Source organism: Podarcis pityusensis (genome assembly GCF_964106645.2).
Source record: "Podarcis pityusensis genome assembly, chromosome: 16".
In the NCBI taxonomy this organism is placed as follows: Eukaryota; Metazoa; Chordata; class Lepidosauria; order Squamata; family Lacertidae; genus Podarcis; species Podarcis pityusensis.
In genome coordinates, this window is record NC_138041.1 from 12,701,698 (window position 1) to 12,719,597 (window position 17,900).

Here is a 17,900-nt window from a genome sequence, read left to right on the forward strand (position 1 = left end):
GCCAGTGGGAGTTTAGGGGTATAAAGGACTGGACCCTGCGAGCCAAGCCTGACTCCTCTTTTCTTCCTTTCTCTGGGCTGCTGCAGGAACTGGTGAGTACCCCCAGAGCAGCCGATGCCGACTGTAAGCTCTTTGGGGCAGAGACTCCGGCTGTGTACACAACATACATTTAAAGCCTGTTCCTCCTCCCCGCCTTGCAAAGAATCCTGGGAATTGTCGTCTATCCCTTAACAAAGCGACAATTCCCAGCACCCTTAACAAACCACAGTTCCCAGGCTTATTGGAGGTGTGGAGAAACATGCTTTGAATGTATGGTGTGTATGCAGGGCTGGGTGAGACAGAACTGCTTGTAGGAAGATCAGAAGCTGCCTTACGTTGAGTCCATTTGTCTCAGAAGTGTCCATACTGCCTGGCAGTGGCTCTCCAGGATCTCAGACAGGGGTCTCCCCCTGCCTTACCTGGATATGCTGGGGATTGGATGTGAGACCTTCTACATGCAAGGCAGATGCTCTGTGACTGAACTAAGGGCCTTGCTCCCCTGGAAAGCCACTGCCAGTCATAGTGAAAAGGAATAGCAGGTCAGGTATGGTCACCTCTACAAAGGATAATGCGGACCTGGGAAAATGGCAACTAAAAGGGCAAAAACGCTGAGCATCTTTCCCCACGATCATTTTTAGTTAGTTTTTCTTGGGGGGGGGGGGTGCAAGTTAAGGGAGGATACGACTGAGAGGTGTATACAATTATGCATGGTGGGCAGAAGTTGTAGAGGGAGATGTTTTTCTCTGAAGACTCTTAAGACACACTTACAACTCGTGGGCATCCCATAATTGCCACACCATGACTCTGAATGTTGGCAGATTTTTCGGCAGGCAAAAGGAAGGACTTATTCACATGCTGCGCAGTTCAACTTTGGAATTTGCCCCCCCACCCAAGGGACAGTGATGGCCACCATCTTGGCTGGCTTTAAAAGGGGATTGGACCAATTACTGGAGAAGGATGCCAATGGTCTCTGAATACCAACTCCTGGGAATTACAAGCAGGGAGAGAGAGCTTGGGTCCTCTTTGCGAGTTTCCCAAAGGTATCTGCTTTGGCTGCGAGAACAGAATGCTGGACTTTGTGGGTCTTTGGCCTGATCCAGCATCCAGGCTCTTCTGTTCTTCGCATTCAATGCATGGCATCTCCCGTTGAAAGGATCCCAGCGGAAAATCTCTGCCTATGGCCATGGTGAGCTGCCAGCAGCAGGAATAGGCAGCATTGCTCTAGTCTAGAATTTGGAACCAACTTTCTCCCGCCGCCACCACTGATTGCAGCTACAGCTGTCTGGCGTGTACGCTTAAAATGTTTGCATTCTGCCAAGCGGAAAGCTGAGGAAGCTTTCTATCTGGAAATGCAATCTGCTTGCGTCCCGGACTGGAAAGTATCCAGATCGATTCTAGCTTTTCTGGGTTTTACCATTGTAGGGGAAACTCTATGGGCTGTCTCCAATGGTAGTCCTACTCAGAGTAGACCCATTGAAATTCATCAGAATGGCTAAGGGCTTATCTGCACTTCCTCTTGTCCTGCTGCTCCTCCCTGCCCCCCCCCCAAGCTGCAATTCACATTCCCCCCAGATTGCTATTTTGCCGGATCTATCACTAAAGAGCAGCTTTTTCCTTTGGAAAGGAGTGGGGCCGAGGGTGACCCATGCTTTCTAGGCAGGACACCAGCAGAAGTGTGGATGAGCTCGAACTTAGGTCCATTGATTTTAATAGGTCTACTCGAAGTAGAATTTAGTTGGTTCATACCTATGAGTTTATTCTACAAGAGGGAGGAAAACCAGGGCAAACAACCCCTTCCCCCTTCCTGAATCCTAAAGTTCACGCAGGAGGAAAGGAATCAGATGGAATCTTGAGGGATTTCCAACCAGTGATGTATTCGCTAATTTGCTAGACCTTGCAATTTTAAAAAATATTTGAATTACGTGTTCTCATCGACCGTGTTTCATGTTTCATGTGCCGTGTTTAATGGCCGCCATTAGGTCTCAAGTTTGGGCCTTGAGACTTGCCCCACATAGATATGGCACAGAAGGACTGCTGTCAGGGGGAGAAATGAGATGAGGGCAGTGTGGGTCACTTCCAGAATGTAACCCTTGCCACCCATATCTCATCCCTTAGTGAGCAAGCACCATGTGTGACGACGAGGAGACAACTGCCTTGGTGTGTGACAACGGCTCCGGTTTGGTGAAGGCCGGCTTTGCCGGGGACGATGCTCCCCGCGCTGTCTTCCCCTCCATCGTTGGGCGCCCAAGACACCAGGTAAGGAAGCGGTAGCTGCAAGGCTCTGTTTGGTCCCCACTTGCACTATTCATTTAAAGCAGAGCCCTACCACTTTAAAAATTCACAACTTCCCTGCAATAATCCCCGGGGAGTTCAGTTTGTGAAGGGTGCTGAGAATTGTTAGGAGAGACCCTCTTCCCCCTTGCAGAACTACAATTCCCAGAGTTCCCTGTGAGGAGGGATTGGCTGTTAAACCGCTCTGGGGATGGTAGCTTATTGTGGCATTCATGGTGATTTGTGCTTACGGTGTTATCAGGGCAGTTATACAAACGATCTTGCTTTCAATCGCATTTGTGCCTGCCAAAGTTTTGGGGAAGCCACGTTGCTTCATTTCCAATCAATACACATCCCATAACTTCCCCCTGTGATCCTGTATCTTTTTGTATCACAAAATGTACTGCGGGGAATTGTTGTTTTCCTCTTTCCTTTTGTTGTGCCTCTCCATACAGCAATAGCGCGTTATCGTAGGCCAGGATGGTTTAACAACCAATCCTCCTTTTCCATGGAGCTCTGGGAAGTGTAGCTCTGGGAGGAGAGTAGAGGGTCTCCTAAGAACTCTAGAACTCCCAAGTTTTTTTGGGGCTCGAAGCCGTGACCGTTGAAAGTGATGTGGGCAGGAGTGAAGTTTCTGGAGAGAGAAAGAAGAAGTGCTGTTTCACACGCCACAGAGGAGGCAGCGATAGCCCCCAATTTAGCTGGCTTTGAAAGGGGACTAGGCAAATTCATGGAGGATAACACAAGCGACGGCTCCTAACCACAATGGCTATGTTCTCCCTCCACAGTTAGGGGTCTCCTTAGCACCCTTAAGAACATGGGTAGGCAAACTAAAGCCCATGGGCCGGATCCGGCCCAATCACCTTCTCAATCTGGCCTGCGGACGGTCCAGGAATCAGCGTCTTTTTACATGAGTAGAATGTGTGCTTTTATTTAAAATGCATCTCTGGGTTATTTGTGGGGCATAGGAATGTGTTCATTTTTTCCCCTTCAAAATATAGTTTGGCCCCCCACAAAGTCTGAGGGACAGTGGACTGGCCCCCTGCTGAAAAAGTTTGCTGGCCCCGGCTTAAGAAGCTGCAGCTCCCAAGGTTCTTTGGAGGAAGCCATGACTCTTAACGTGGTATCTTAGCGCCTTAAATATATGTGTGAATGTGGCCCTGGAGGAAACACTGCAGACCAACTAATAAAAGCCGAATTATGTGTGGGTGGTTGAGTAGGGAAAAACACCACCGCCAGTTTTAGAAAGCTTCAGAATGCACCTGCAAACCCGCCCACCCCACCCCGGTCTGGAGGGGGCCACACTGAGGAGAGAGCAAGGATGCGTGTGGCCTTCCCTTTGGAGTCCTCCACCACCAGCCATGTATATGACCTTACAGGCGGCCTGTCAGAGATCACCCCCAGAACAGCAGGGGTCTCCCTGACAAATTCCAACCCAGGCAATTAAGAGATCATTTGCCTCTTGGCTTTCCAATGGGATCCTGTTTCCTCCTGGGGTGAAGTTATGCTCTTAAACAGCTGCTAGGCCAAAGCTTAGAAGGCAAAGAGCATTTGGGAGCCAGGGCATAAGGGTCAATGGCAAGGGGAGAAAGAGAGCCTGTCATGCCATCCAACATTTCTCCAATGAAAATAGGGATGTCCTATTCAACAACAACAACAACTTTATTATTTATACCCCTCCCGTCTGACAGGGTTGCCCCAGCCATTCTGGTGGCATCCAATATATATAAAAAACAAAATAAAACATTAAACATTTTAAAAAAAAACTTTCCCTATACAGGGCTGCCTTCAGATGTCTTCTAAAGGTTGTATAGTTACTTATTTCCTTGGTTGTGTATCTGAAGAAGTGTGCATGCACACGAAAGCTTATACCAAGAACTAACTTAGTTGGTCTTTAAGGTGCTACAGGAAGGAATTTTTTTTATTTCGACTATGGCAGACCAACACGGCTACCCATCTGTAACTTATTTCCTTGGGTCGGGGGTCGCATAACTCCATCCCCTCCAACATTTATCCAATGAAAATAGGGACGTCCTAAGGAAAAGCTGGACATTCCGGGATCAAATCAGAAACCAGGACAGCTTCTGTAAATCCAAGACTGTCCCTGGAAAATAGGGACACTTGGAGAGTCTGGTCTCCCTCCCTCCCTCCCTCTCTCTCTCTCTCTCTCTCTCACACACACACACACACACACACACACAGAGAGAGAGAGAGAGAGAGAGAGGATGTTTCAAGTTTCAGACACTATGTTTATTGAGCCTACATCCTGATTTGCTTTGTACAAAGTTCCGTGGGGAGATGTATTTTGGTAGAAAGCTGCGGTATAAATTCCAACAATAATAATAACTAACAATAATAATTTCAATATTTTAGTTATCATCGAGTAACAAGGAGTTACTCAGCTGAATATGAGTGTAAGAAAAAGGACAAGAAATTATCAGTTATTTAACTTTTACTGTCATCCTAATCTTAGCTGTATAATTAATAGCTATTGCAGTAGGAACATAGAGACAAAATAAGTTGCCTTCTACAGAGCCAGACAGTTGGCCTATATAAACAGTTGTCTACACTGGCTGGTAGCAACTTTCCAGAGTTTTAGGCACGCAGTCTCTCCCGGCCCTGCCTGGAGATGCCACAGGGGAGTGAACCTGGGACCTTCTGCATGCCAAGCAGGTGTTCTGCCACTGAGCTACAGCCCTTATTATTGCCCTAGAAGGGACAAGGCACCCAAATGACTTGGCCGGCCTTGAATGCTCTGTACCCTTTTGGGCAGGATTCCCATTCCCTGCTCCCTTTAAGGGGATGATTGGGAGAACAGAATCCAGATTGGAGGGCGGTGTTTCTACCCCCCCCAAAAAAAAACAACCCCTGTGTTTATTTTGCTTGAAATTAAGCACCAGAAAGCCTAGGGAGGATTAGCTGTGGTGACCAGCACCCACTGGGGCTGGAAGGCAGGGAGCCCAACAGTGGCTGGAGCCAGAGCCAATAATAATAATAATAATAATAATAATAATAATAATAATAATAATTTATTATTTATACCCCGCCCATCTGGCTGAGTTTCCCCAGCCACTGGGCGGCTAAGCCAATGGCAGATGGAGCCAATTAATTCTGGTTTTGCCCCCATCCTTCTCCCCACTGCTGCATTCTACAAGGGCCACACAGGGCCACACAAAGACTAAGGAGGCAGAGCCATCCCCTGGACAGGACAGGTGAGGGCTGGACCGAAGGCAGGCTGGTTTGGCAACAGTCTAGCTCTCCCTAAAGGACCACCCTCTCTTGAGTCCCTGCTCTCGCTTGCTTCCAGGGCGTCATGGTGGGCATGGGTCAGAAAGACTCCTACGTGGGAGACGAGGCCCAGAGCAAGCGAGGCATCCTGACCCTGAAATACCCCATCGAGCATGGCATCATCACCAACTGGGACGACATGGAGAAGATATGGCACCACACTTTCTACAACGAGCTGCGCGTGGCCCCCGAGGAGCACCCCACCCTGCTCACCGAGGCCCCCCTCAACCCCAAAGCCAACCGGGAGAAGATGACCCAGATTATGTTTGAAACCTTCAACGTGCCTGCCATGTATGTGGCCATTCAGGCAGTGCTCTCTCTCTATGCTTCTGGCCGTACCACTGGTAAGTGTGTATGTGTGTGCGTCTGTGCGTGCTGTGGGAGGCCGAAATCAGCAAAATTGTTGGTTGACCCCCCCCCCCTTGGGACCAAGAGGCAGGGGTAAACATGTTTTCGATGGATTAATGAATGGCATGAACATGCCAGCTGCTTCCAGACCAGCTGTTTATTAAGCACTGGGTAGCTTAATAAGTGGGTAGGTTAGAGGATGGGTAGGCAAACTAAGGCCCAGGGGCCAGATCTGGCCCAATCACCTTCTAAATCTGGCCCGTGGATGGTCCAGGAATCAGTGTGTTTTTACATGAGTAGAATGTGTCCTTTTATTTAAAATGCATCTCTGGGTTATTTGTGGGGCAAAGGAATTCGTTCATTTTTCTTCTTCAAAATATAGTCCAGCCCCCCACAAGGTCTGAGGGACAGTGGACCAGCCCCCTGCTGAAAAAGTTTGCTGACCCCTGGGTTAGAGTATGGTGCTGATAATGCCAAGGTTGCAGGTTCAATTTCCGTATGGGACAGCTGCATATTCCTGTATTGGAGAGGGCTGGATGAGATGACCCTCTGTGTCCCTTCCAACTCTATGATTAATTCATCCTGACTTGTTTGCAGGGAGATTGTGGGCTGTTTAATGAGCAATTTACATTTGTTGCTCCTCTTGCTTTCTCCTCACATTCATTCCTTGCTCCGGCTACTTTTGCCTCTGGCCCCAAGACCTCCAGAAAGGAACGAGGTCCTCAGACTAAAAATGGTTCCCCACCTCTATGCTAGGACAGGGGTCGCCAAACTTTTAGGACCAGCGGGTACAGTTCATTAGTGCCAGTCACAAAACAGTAGCTACTATGCGGGGGTGGAGGTGGGGCATAACACAAAATGGCTGCCATGGAGAGTGTGCCATAACACAAAATTAGAGAGACCGCCACCCCTGGCAACCATGAGAAGCCAGCTATGTCCTGCTGGTCCTGATTCTGGAGATCACGCAGTATTGATTTTACACACAATCACATGCACAATGCTGCTGTTTCTGTCTAACAGGAACATAGAGCATTCCTCAGTACCAGGGAAAATATACAAGGTGACCCCACCACTCTTGTTTCTCATAAATTGCTTAGAAGGCACATTTGACCCCTTGCTTTCTAGGAGGGCAAGAAAGCTCAGAGGCTGGAGCACCATGGTACTTGTGTGGGTGCTGGGTTGGCAACCCCTGCTCTAAAGTATTGTGGCAAATGTTAACTGGCAGCTACCTGGCATGCATTCACCACATAAGGCCAGCCAGGCTAAAAGCCCCCAGCCAAGAGGCTGTCTTGTGGGACACCTAGCAGCTTCCTCTCTCTCCAGCTCCCTACCAACTCAGATCTCCTCTTCTGTAGGAATTGTACTGGATTCTGGAGATGGCGTTACCCACAACGTCCCCATCTATGAGGGCTACGCCTTGCCCCATGCCATACAGCGCTTGGATCTGGCTGGCCGCGACCTCACCGACTACCTGATGAAGATCCTAACCGAGCGTGGCTATTCCTTTGTCACCACTGGTAAGAGAACTGCTACGTGGTACCGCTTTAATTCTGCAGCCAGTGTCTGCTTGAGTCTACTCCCTGCACCGGCCAAGAGCATTGTTCATGCCATTTGAAAACAAATGCCTTAACTCTGACCCCATGTGTGCTATACACATACTGTAGAGCAGTATCATACCGCTTTGAACAATCAGGGTTTCACCCAAAGAATCCTGGGAGGTGTAGTTTGTTAAGGATGCTGAGAATTGTTAGGAGACCCCTATCGCCCTCACAGAGCTACAGTTCCCACAGTGGTTTAAACAGTCAATCCCTCCTCCCAGGGAACCCTGGGAATTGGAGCTCTCTGAGAGGAACAAGAATATAATGAATTGAAAAAGATGTTTAAAATAATGTTTGTAAAAAAAACAACCCAGAACTTTTCCTTTTTTGGGAACTATAGAGACAGAACTACCCAAACTGTATAGAAATTTATTCATGTATGCGACTACGGCAGCAAGAATGTTACTTGCCCAAAAATGGAAAGAAGAATTCATCCCAGCAAATGAAGAACGGATACAAAAACTTACGGAATATGCAGAAATGGCAAAACTTACCAGGAAAACAAAACAAAACAGGTTAACAAATTTTTTATAAAAGAATGGAAATGGTTTATACAAACAAACAAACAAACAAACAAACAAACAAACAAACAAACTGTAAACAGATAAGAACATTGGCTGGATTATTGTAATAACTTGCAGTTTTATAAGAGTACATCTTTAAAGTACATGAATAAATGAGCAAATTAAGTTAATTTGGATATGCCGAAAATATTAAAAATAAATTTAAGGGACCGCAGGAAGAGGGGGAAGGAAGTCAAGCTTTGAAATGTTAAAAAGATTGTAAAATTATTGAAATGTTTAAAACTGAAAATCATAAAAAAGAAATCTCCTGGCGCTTCTCAGCACCCATAACAAACTGCAGCTCCCAGGGTTCTTTGTGGTGGGGCCACAACTGTTCAAAGAGGTATGATAGTGCTTTAAATCTTGAGTGCAGATGGAGCCTACAGCTGAGCGACAGAACCAGTTCTTCCAAGCTGTGGGCTTCCTCTAACGGACCAAATCCTTCCTGCCTCCCCGCAGCTGAACGGGAGATTGTGCGTGACATCAAGGAGAAGCTGGGCTACGTGGCTTTGGACTTTGAGAACGAGATGGCCACCGCTGCTTCCTCCTCCTCCCTGGAGAAGAGCTACGAGCTGCCTGATGGGCAAGTCATCACCATTGGCAACGAGCGTTTCCGGTGCCCAGAGACCCTCTTCCAACCCTCATTTATTGGTGAGAAACAGCGGGAGCACAGGAGACCTCTCTTGCGGAGACTGCTGCGCCACAGCTTCTATTATGCCAGACCATGGGCTCTGGTGGCTGTGGCTGAAGGGCGTTGGGGGTCTAACAGCATTTGGAGGGCCCACAGACTGACCCAACCATGGGGCTTATAGGTGGGGCAGGGTAATCTGCAACTGGTGGGCTTGTTCTGGAAGAGTGAGGGGTTTGGAGTACCTGAGAAGTCAGTTGCGGTCATAGGTGAGGGATGGGGAGCTTCTGCAAATGTCATCAAAGCAGAGGCTTGCTGGCTGGGGCGGCAATTGAGATGTGTGAGGGGTTAAGGCATGTCAGTGGCAAAAAGGTCAGTCTTCTCCTTTGAGACCGCTCAGAAATGTCACACTGGTTTTACTGATGGCGAAAACGTTTACTGACACACGCCAGGAAGTGCAGGGAGCCCAGGGTGGGCGTCTCGATGAGACCAGCCTTGACCAGAGAGAGGGATATCAGGTAGACACATTCCACTTACGGATTAGGGCTGAGGCTTTGGCAGCGGGTGGAGAGGAACAGCTGATCACGCCAGGACAGGGCTCTTCGATGCTCTTTTTTCTACCCCAAAAATAGGCAGGGAAGCGGCAAAATTCCAGGATAGTATCCTCCTTCTCCTAAATGGAGGGGGAAGCATGACCTCCTGCTAAGCAGCTGCTGTAACTTGAGGCCATCACAAAATCCTTTGACTTTTGCCCTTGGCGAAGGATTCTTCTATGTGGGTCTCCTCACTTTAAAAGAGCTCCCAGCCCTTCTTTCTTCAAACTCCTTCTGGCCTTGCAGCACCAGGTGCAGAAGAGATTGCAGGATGTACCCGGGACTAGCATGAAAAAGCAGCAGTATGGGCTGTTTCACCTTATTAAAATCAAATCTGGAAGATACTGTGTTCTGTCTCTAGCCCTAATGGGAGCTCACAAGGCCCGGAGGAGCCGGGGGGAAATAAATAAAACTTGCTTAAAATTAGGCAACTTAGCAATTGCCCTAATAAAGGCACTTCCTGGGAGGTCTTTGAGTGTTGTTGTTTTTAGTAGCCTCTTGGCAATTGCTTTTTCCTGTTTGTTTCCTACTAGGCTAGCTCTCTCTGCTTCTCGTCTGCTGACAGCCTCCACGGTTTCTGTTCTGGCTGTGGAGGCCAGGCTGATCCATCCCTCCTCCACTAGCCTGTTCGCTTGCACAGAATTACTTGTCGCCTGTGGTGACCAGGCATGGTAGTTAAATGCAAGGCTGAGCAAAATTGGCTCTCAGAATGAATACAACCACACCTGTCACGTGCAGAATTATCATTAATTGCCAGCCCTTCACCCTGAGGTCCCAGGGCAGTTTACAGCAATTTAAAGCACAACATTGTTTTGTTGTTTAGTCGTTTAGTCGTGTCCGCCTCTTCATGACCCCATGGACCAGATCACGCCAGGCACTCCTGTCTTCCACTGCCTCCCGCAGTTTGGTCAAACTCATGCTGGTAGCTTCGAGAACACTATTCAACCATCTGTCATCCCCTTTTCCTTGTGCCCCCCATCTTTCCCAACATCAGGTTCTTTTCCAGGGAGTCTTCTCTTCTCATGAGGTGGCCAAAGTATTGGAACCTCAGCTTCAGGATCTGTCATTCCAGGGAGCATTCAGGGCTGATTTCCTTAAGAATGGAGAGGTTTGATCTTCTTGCAGTTCATGGGACTCTCAAGAGTCTCCTCCAGCACCATAATTCAAAAGCATCAATTCTTCGGCGATCAGCCTTCTTTATGGTCCAGCTCTCACTTCCATACATCACTACTGATGTATGGGCACATACAGGGCACCCAAGATGGACAGGTCATAGTGGAGAGTTTTGACCAAACGTGATCCACCTGGAGCAGGAACTGGCAAGCCACTCCAGCATCCCTGCCAAGAAAACTCCATGGACAAAGACAAAAACGCAACATTAAAAACAGTTTAAGGCAACTTGGTATCACAAAAAACAAGGTGATTTCTGAAAATACAGACTTCAGGTGTCAAAGGTCAGGGTAAAGATGTACCTCTGTTTAAGGATACATCCTTTTGTGCCAAATATAGTCAATTAGCATTAAATTAGCCATATACCCTGCTCCCCAGATTTTGCAATCTTGCTCTTTTTATTTATTTAACCCAGGCATGGAGTCTGCAGGCATCCACGAAACCACCTACAACTCCATCATGAAGTGTGACATCGACATCCGTAAGGACCTGTATGCCAACAACGTGCTCTCTGGCGGCACCACCATGTACCCTGGCATCGCTGACCGTATGCAGAAGGAAATCACCGCCTTGGCACCTAGCACCATGAAGATCAAGGTGAGACTGGCAAATAGACAGCAGAATTATTAACATTTGGCATTCCATTCCAACAGATAGGTAAGAGGAAAGCTGTGATAGATTCAGAAGTTACTGGGGTGTTTGTGTGTGTGTGAGGGCAACCAAGATGATCAAGGGTCTGGAAACTAAGCCTTATGAGGAGCACTTGAAGGAGCTGGGTATGTTTAGCCTGGAAAAGAGGAGACTGAGAGGAGATATGGTAGCTATCTTCAAATATCTTAAGGGCTGTCACAAGGAAGAGGGAACATGCTTCCCCCCCCCCCCCGTATTTAGAAACCTCCAAGGAAGGAGAGTCCACCTCCTCTGGTAGGAGTCTGTTCCACTGCTGAGCAGCTCTTACTGTCAGAAAGTTTTTCCAAATGCTTAGTCGGAATCTCCTTTCTTGCAACTTGAAGCTATTGGTTCGAGTCTACCCTCCTCTGCACACCTTCCAGCTTGTCAACATCCTTCTTAAATTGTAGTGCCCAGATGATCCCCTTGTTGGTTCTCCCACCTTTTGGGAAATTGTCAGCGATGCAATTGAGGAATTTGTCAGACCTTACACTCCTGGCAGAGTTTGAGTCCCAACAGATATCGGGGAAGTTGGAATCCCCCGATTACTATTTCTCTCCTTTTTGAATGTTTGGTAATCTGCTCTAGTAAGGCATCATCCACCCCTGGTTAACTTTCTCACTTGCTCCCTTTAGATCATTGCTCCTCCGGAGCGGAAGTACTCTGTGTGGATCGGCGGCTCCATTTTGGCTTCCCTCTCCACCTTCCAGCAGATGTGGATCAGCAAGCAAGAGTATGATGAAGCCGGGCCATCCATTGTCCACAGGAAGTGCTTCTAAAACGTCTCTTCATTACCCTCCCTGGCTTCTCCATTTCAGGTTCCAGCTGCTGTCCCTTCCTCCCAGATTTCATGGTGGTGCTTATGCCATTGGCTCACACTGCAAGAGCCATTCCTCCTCTTGACTGCCCACCTACCCCCAGCGCTGAGAGGTCTACTCATGAGTATAATGGAAAAAATATTTGCAGAAGGCTCTTCTGCTCCTCAGGGTCTTATTTCCATGGAATCATCCCTTCTGCACCACCACATATGGTGCTAGTGCCTCAAGTTTGAGTATTTGTCATTACTCCCTCTTTTCTCTCTCCTTCCTGAAACCTTAAAGAATAAAGCAGTTTTACAGTAGAATACTGTGGCTCAGAGTCTTCTGGGGCATTCACAAGACTGGCCCAAGATGTTTTCCTACTTGAGATGAAGCAGCAAATGGGCTGGTTTTGTCAAGGCACATAGTACCAAAGGTCAGTCATCAGAAGGGCGCTGCTGGATCAGGCCAATGGCCTATCTATTCCAGCAATGAGCTTTATGGCTGACCAGGAATTAGAACCTTTGGCTTCCAGCTCCAACACTTGAACCGCTACACCAGGGATTCCCAAACTGTGGTCTGTGTGCTTCATTCAGGTGGTCTGTGGCATTGCTGTGGCCTTGTGGTTGAAGAAAGGAGATAGCACATCCATCGCATTCAATATGTATACAGTACTGATTTGCAAAGGTATTTTTATTGCTCCTCTGCTTACTTATATTACGTTTTACTGCATTACGTGGAATACGTGTATTACATTCTATGGAATTCAAACTGCAATACACTAAAAGACAAGAAAGAAAGGAAGCAATGAAACTGCAGTTGAGAATCGTACAGTATCTAGCACAGCACATGAAACTTGATGCAACAGGCAGAAAACCATTTAAGTGGTGCCTAGAACTGGATGCAGTACACCAGATGGGGTTCTGGCCAAGGCAGAATAAAGTGTACTATTGCACCCCTTGATCCGGACACTATACTTCTGTTGATGCAGCCTAGAATTGCATTAGCTTTTTTTGCTGCGGCATCACACTGTTGACTCACGTTCAGCTTCTGGTCTGCTAAGGCCTGTCTCATCTCAGCTGAGAGTTCCACAGAGCTGGGACCACAATACTGAATGCACAGCTTCTGAGCTGGGCATCTGAGCCACTAACAGTCTTCCCTGAATATCACAGTGATCAAGGGGGAATATAAAGGAATCAAGTGGTCTTTAATGGCCTTTCATCCTTGGGAAAGGATGGAAACTGCTCAGATGGTTGAATTAATGAGCGCTTATTTAAAAACCATAGGGGGAAGGGCCAGGTTGCTTCCAAACATCCCAGGATTTGCACACTTGAGACATTTGAGAAACACACACAGCTAGAGACTGAAGAAAATGTTTATTTTCAAACATATGAATAAAACAAATACCAAAATTAAAAAGTCAGCTTGTTCCCTTTGATTCTGGTGAAAATATTTGCCAAGAAATGTAATTACCATAGAAAATTATTCTAAAAACTTTTGGGGGGACAACCCCCCCCCAAAAAAACACAAAATAAAGAGGGCAAATGAAAAGGGCAAAAAGGACACTAGATACATAGAAGTATACAGTGCAGAGTTTACAACTTAATATTACAAAGCATGCCAGATTTTGGGGGGGCGGGGGGGGGAATAAAAATACAAGTGAGAGTTAGCCACACTCAACCACCTTTTCTTGATACTTTGGAATACGGAAAGAGATTCACGTATAAGGTAACAAAAACAAAAGGTTAATATAGCAAACTGCAATTATCAATGGATTTTTGCTATAGGGAGGTAATATCCAGAGAACTGTTAGCTTATCTACTGCTCAAAAAGTCCAAAAGAGCTAGAAGCTTCGTAGACTGTCCCTAGCATATCAAACAAAACAAAAATGAACATGATAACAACTTTCCCATGTTAATAATTTAAAAAAAAGCAACGGGGGGCTTATCTTAGGAACATGGTTGTTTTTTAAACAAAAAAGGGGATTGTTTTGTGTTAAATGAGGCCCATTTGTTTCTACATCCTGCTACAGGCAATTAAGTGAGACCAGGATGACATGGTCATGCCAAAGAGTGAAGTTGACTCCACAAACTTTCAGGGGGGGACAGTGCTAAGATGAATAGATGCCCCATCCAAGAGAGGGGAGCAGAATAGCTCTCTTTGCCTTGGTCCTGCTCACAATGGAACAGATTAGATTAAAGACAGCCATGCAAGGCTGAATTCTGCGTCTCTTGTTGCCCTAGGCCAGGGCGGCATGTTCCTGCACAAACAGGAGAGTGCATTAAAGAGCCTCCTACTGCCACATGGGAGAAAGACATGCTAAACCCATGCAGGGGAGCAAAGTGTTCTGGAAGCAGCAAGTGCTCAAAATTGTGCGCTACCCCCAGCAAAGTGAGCGCCCCTTCAGTTAGGGCACACAGCCTGCCTGAGTAGTCTATCCTCCCCCACAGGCGGCATTTGGACCCCCTACCACAACTTCACTTTTTCATCACTTTGTATCTAGAAGGCACACATTTCCTGGGAGGTGAGAAGTGGCAGTGCCACATCCCAAAACCGCTGCACAGCAGGACTAGAGGTCCTCCATGTGTTACTGGACTACAACTCCCACCAGCCCTGACCAGTGACCACGCATACCTGGGGCTGTTGGGAGTTGGAGTCCAACCAAATCCAGAGGGCCACATGCTCCTCATCCCTGCCATAGAGTCTGTGGCACACTGCTGCCTATTCTGTAGCTGTAGCTGCCGCTTGATAAATGAGAGGTTGCAGAACGGGCACCAAGCTCATGAAGAGGTCTCCTGGCTGAGTCTTCATCACTTCCACAAAGGGATAGGGAGATGCCTGTTAGACTGACTGAAAGCAGTGCTTGCAATGCTCTCAAGTTATCACTGGTCCATGAGCCTTTCCCCAGTGCTGACAACTGAAAGCAAAGCGAGTTTCTCAAGGGGGAAGGGGTGCAAACTAAGAAACAGTCTGAGACTTGCAGCTTGCCTGTCTGTCTCACCATGCAGGCACTCTTGTCCCTGTCAATTCTGCAGCCAGGAGTGAGAAGACACAGTGTACCCCGCCTGCAGATCAATCTTGGAAAATCTGATCCCCAGATGCTCACAATGTTGGCCATCGCTGCTCCAGCCCTGAATGATTCTGCAGCCTGAATGATCCACATGCACACACAAAAGCCTGTATGCAACTCACTCCTTGGCTGTAGACAATGCATTTCTACAAAAATCTAAGTATGAACTTGTAGAGTTACGATCCAATTTCCAAGAGAGGAAAAACCACTAGCAATCTATCTATTTGGTAAGATGCAATTCAAGTAGCAGGGCAATTTTTAATTCTTAAAAAAGAGGCTTGGGGCCAGAGAAAGCCAGCATGGTGTTCTCCAGATGTTGCTGAATGATCCTCCCTGATTGTAGGTCATGCTGGCTGTGGCTGATGGGAGGTGGAGTCCAGCAACATCTGGGGGAGGGGCACTCACACTGGTCACCCCGAGTTCAGGCATTTAAAGGCTGAAGAGTAGGAGCACCCATTTTGCATCCCTTCAGAGGGAACCAGAAAAAGGCAAAGAGGCACACCCTGAGACAGAAGTGAGGTCCTGAGGTTGTGCGGCTGGTGCGAGAGGCTCCATTTTGGGCAAAGGGGAGTTATGGGATGGATCACTTGCACCACTAGCATTGCTACAGCAGAGGAGGACCAACACTGGGAAATACTACCCAGGCAGTTGTCAGCAGGGCCTGGTAGAGCATGCAACGACAGAACTTGGGACGCACGAAAGCTATTGGCGGTTGCCTGGCAACCAACAGCCACTCTCCTCCCAAAACTGCTGCTATGTTGCAGCCTAGATCGCTAAGGAAGCCTGGTGGGAAGAGCAGGGCCAGGCCAGTGATTGACAGTTGCAGCAGGAGGACCTGGCTGGTCAATTCTTAACACCTCAAATGAAGCTTGTACACACCAACACACCTCACTGAGGCAAGAAGGGAGTAAGATGTCATTTCTGCACAGCATGTCACAAAGATGGGGAAATGACACTACACTGTGTTAAAAAGCTGCAACTCAAGATAATTAACTGAAGGCAAAGGCTGTCCCTTCTGATGATGAAGCATCAATGCAAAGCCGAGGCATTCAAGAACATCTTTAAAGAAAAACCCAAACCAGAACATCCTCACTTCATAATATACAGCAGGGATGAGGAACCTATAGTTTTCAAGACGGGTGTTTGGGCTCCAGTTCTCATCCTCCCCAACCACTGCCCATGCTGGCTGGGGCTGATGGGAGCTGGAAACCAATAGCAGCTGGGGGGCCACAGGTTACTCACCCCGCTACACAGGATTCAGAAATACCAGAGCTGCCTGTTTCCCAAAGACTCAAAAGGGTGAAGGGCCCTGAACAACCAAAAATGTTAATAGCATTTTTTTGGGGGGGGGGGGAATCTCTTGCACGCTTCCTTCAACTCAGCCTTTTGGACACAGGAATAGCAAATTCAGTTATCATTGCTTCGAACTCTTGCAAGTTTTCTCCAGGTGGTGTGTCTGTGCGCAGAAAGTCACTTGTGTAGGTCACTGATAGCTTGATTTGGCTTCTAGGGTCCTCTAAGGACACAGCCATACGGGACTCGCCAGCAGCAAACTGCACAAGCAGTACATCTGCATCAATATTTCCCCCACCCCCCACGTATAAACAAAAGGGAAGTGCTCCAGGCATGATCAATGCAGAACATTAATCAGGGTATGATTCTAAAACCTGTACAAATCGTTTCTCCTCCCCTCCCCTCTCCCCCCATCAACCAAAAAACAACAGGTGGCTGCAACATACACCCAGGAGAAATCCAAGCAACAGGATGGAGTCAGGCAAGGTTTCCCCAGGTAGCCCATGCAGGGGACCACATCCAATTAGATACACATTGCAGTTTTGTGGCAAAACAGCAGTCCAATGTAACGACCGAAGAAAGGAGAGGCACAGATCAATGCAGGTGAGGAAAGGTCACGTTTCTAGATCTGCTACTCCAATAAGGATTCTGTAAAACTCACTCCCTGCACCTCTTCAGCTTGGAGGGAGAGAGCTATCCCCACCATTCACTTGGGGAATTAACTATTTCTTCACTGCAGCAGCATGGGCTTAACAAATAAGCAAGCAAACCCTGCTGCCCAGATTCATGCCTTCGGATCAAGACTGTAAGTATGCAAGATCTAGCACTAGGTCTGAGACTTAGGCATGACTTTGGTTCCCAGAGCCTCCCGTACGGAGGAAGATCTTCCATCCTGGGATTCAGGATGCAATAAAGGAGTCTTGTTTGTCCTGGCTTGGGGGTGTACCAAGAAATGGAGGAAGTGGGGAGGTGGGGGGCAGGATCAGGCAATGGAAACCAAAGAGAATGGCAGGGTTGTGTGGAGAGAGCCGGGTTCTTTCTCAGGAGTGAAGGACAACCTCAATGGCAGCAGCCTCCGCAGTGACCACCCAGGTGAGCGTGCTGGCTCTCGCCAAACTTTGTTCTCCGGCTGAGGATCTCGTAAGAGCAGTCATCCCCGCAGCAGCCAGACATGCTGGGTGAGGTATCATCAATTTCAAACCTGCAGGGGCAGAAGCAGTTGTAGTGAAGGAGGAGGAGAGGAGATAGAGGAAAGTGTCAGGTGGCATTTGCATCAATGCTTAAAATGCAGCCACATCTGTGCAACTGGAGCTGGCCTGGCCCCTTGGTGTGGTCTCCACAAGCAAATGATTGCATGAAGAGTCTGTTTGTAGAAACAGGGCAGCATCAGAAGAAAAGAAAATATGTGAGGAAAGCCCTGCTGACCAGACCAAAGGCCCAGGTTCCTTGTTTTACAGTAACCAAGCAGATGTCCCAAAGGGGAGCCTGTGATCAGGATCAGAGAACAACCGCAACTCTCCCCACTTGCTGTCCCCAACAAAAGATTTTCATAGGCATACTGCCTCTGACAGTG

General features: G+C 47.7%; 2 protein-coding genes across 3 annotated transcripts in view; one reads left to right on the plus strand and one right to left on the minus strand.

The window, feature by feature from the left end:
* On the plus strand, positions 1 to 16,372 carry LOC308465663 (actin, alpha cardiac muscle 1-like). Of its 2 annotated transcripts, XM_080985738.1 has the most exons (7): positions 1 to 92; positions 2,155 to 2,295; positions 5,618 to 5,942; positions 7,302 to 7,463; positions 8,567 to 8,758; positions 10,914 to 11,095; positions 11,803 to 16,372. In XM_080985738.1, exons 2-7 carry the CDS (start codon positions 2,167 to 2,169, stop codon positions 11,944 to 11,946), a joined length of 1,134 nt encoding a protein of 377 aa, XP_080841864.1. In that variant the 5' UTR covers positions 1 to 92; positions 2,155 to 2,166; the 3' UTR covers positions 11,947 to 16,372. The 2 variants fall into 2 exon arrangements, with proteins under 2 accessions (XP_080841864.1, XP_080841865.1); XM_080985739.1 differs by lacking the exons at positions 1 to 92; positions 2,155 to 2,295 and adding an exon at positions 3,615 to 3,673.
* NAA40 (N-alpha-acetyltransferase 40, NatD catalytic subunit) overlaps positions 13,602 to 17,900 on the minus strand; it is a 14,685-nt gene continuing 10,386 nt past the window's right edge. Inside the window, exon 8 of the mRNA XM_080985753.1 lies at positions 13,602 to 17,528. Coding sequence (XP_080841879.1) covers positions 17,387 to 17,528 — 142 coding nt within the window. The 3' untranslated portion in view covers positions 13,602 to 17,386. The remainder of the gene's footprint in view (positions 17,529 to 17,900) is intronic.

What these genes read in the sequence shown, in the direction of transcription:
- LOC308465663 (XM_080985738.1), top strand. Translation starts at nt 2,167, where the DNA reads ATGTGTGACGACGAGGAGACAACTGCCTTGGTGTGTGACAACGGCTCC. An exon ending in TGCTTCTGGCCGTACCACTG is followed by an intron (nt 5,943 to 7,301) that starts GTAAGTGTGTAT and finishes CCTCTTCTGTAG; the next exon opens with GAATTGTACTGGATTCTGGA. An exon ending in CTAGCACCATGAAGATCAAG is followed by an intron (nt 11,096 to 11,802) that starts GTGAGACTGGCA and finishes TGCTCCCTTTAG; the next exon opens with ATCATTGCTCCTCCGGAGCG.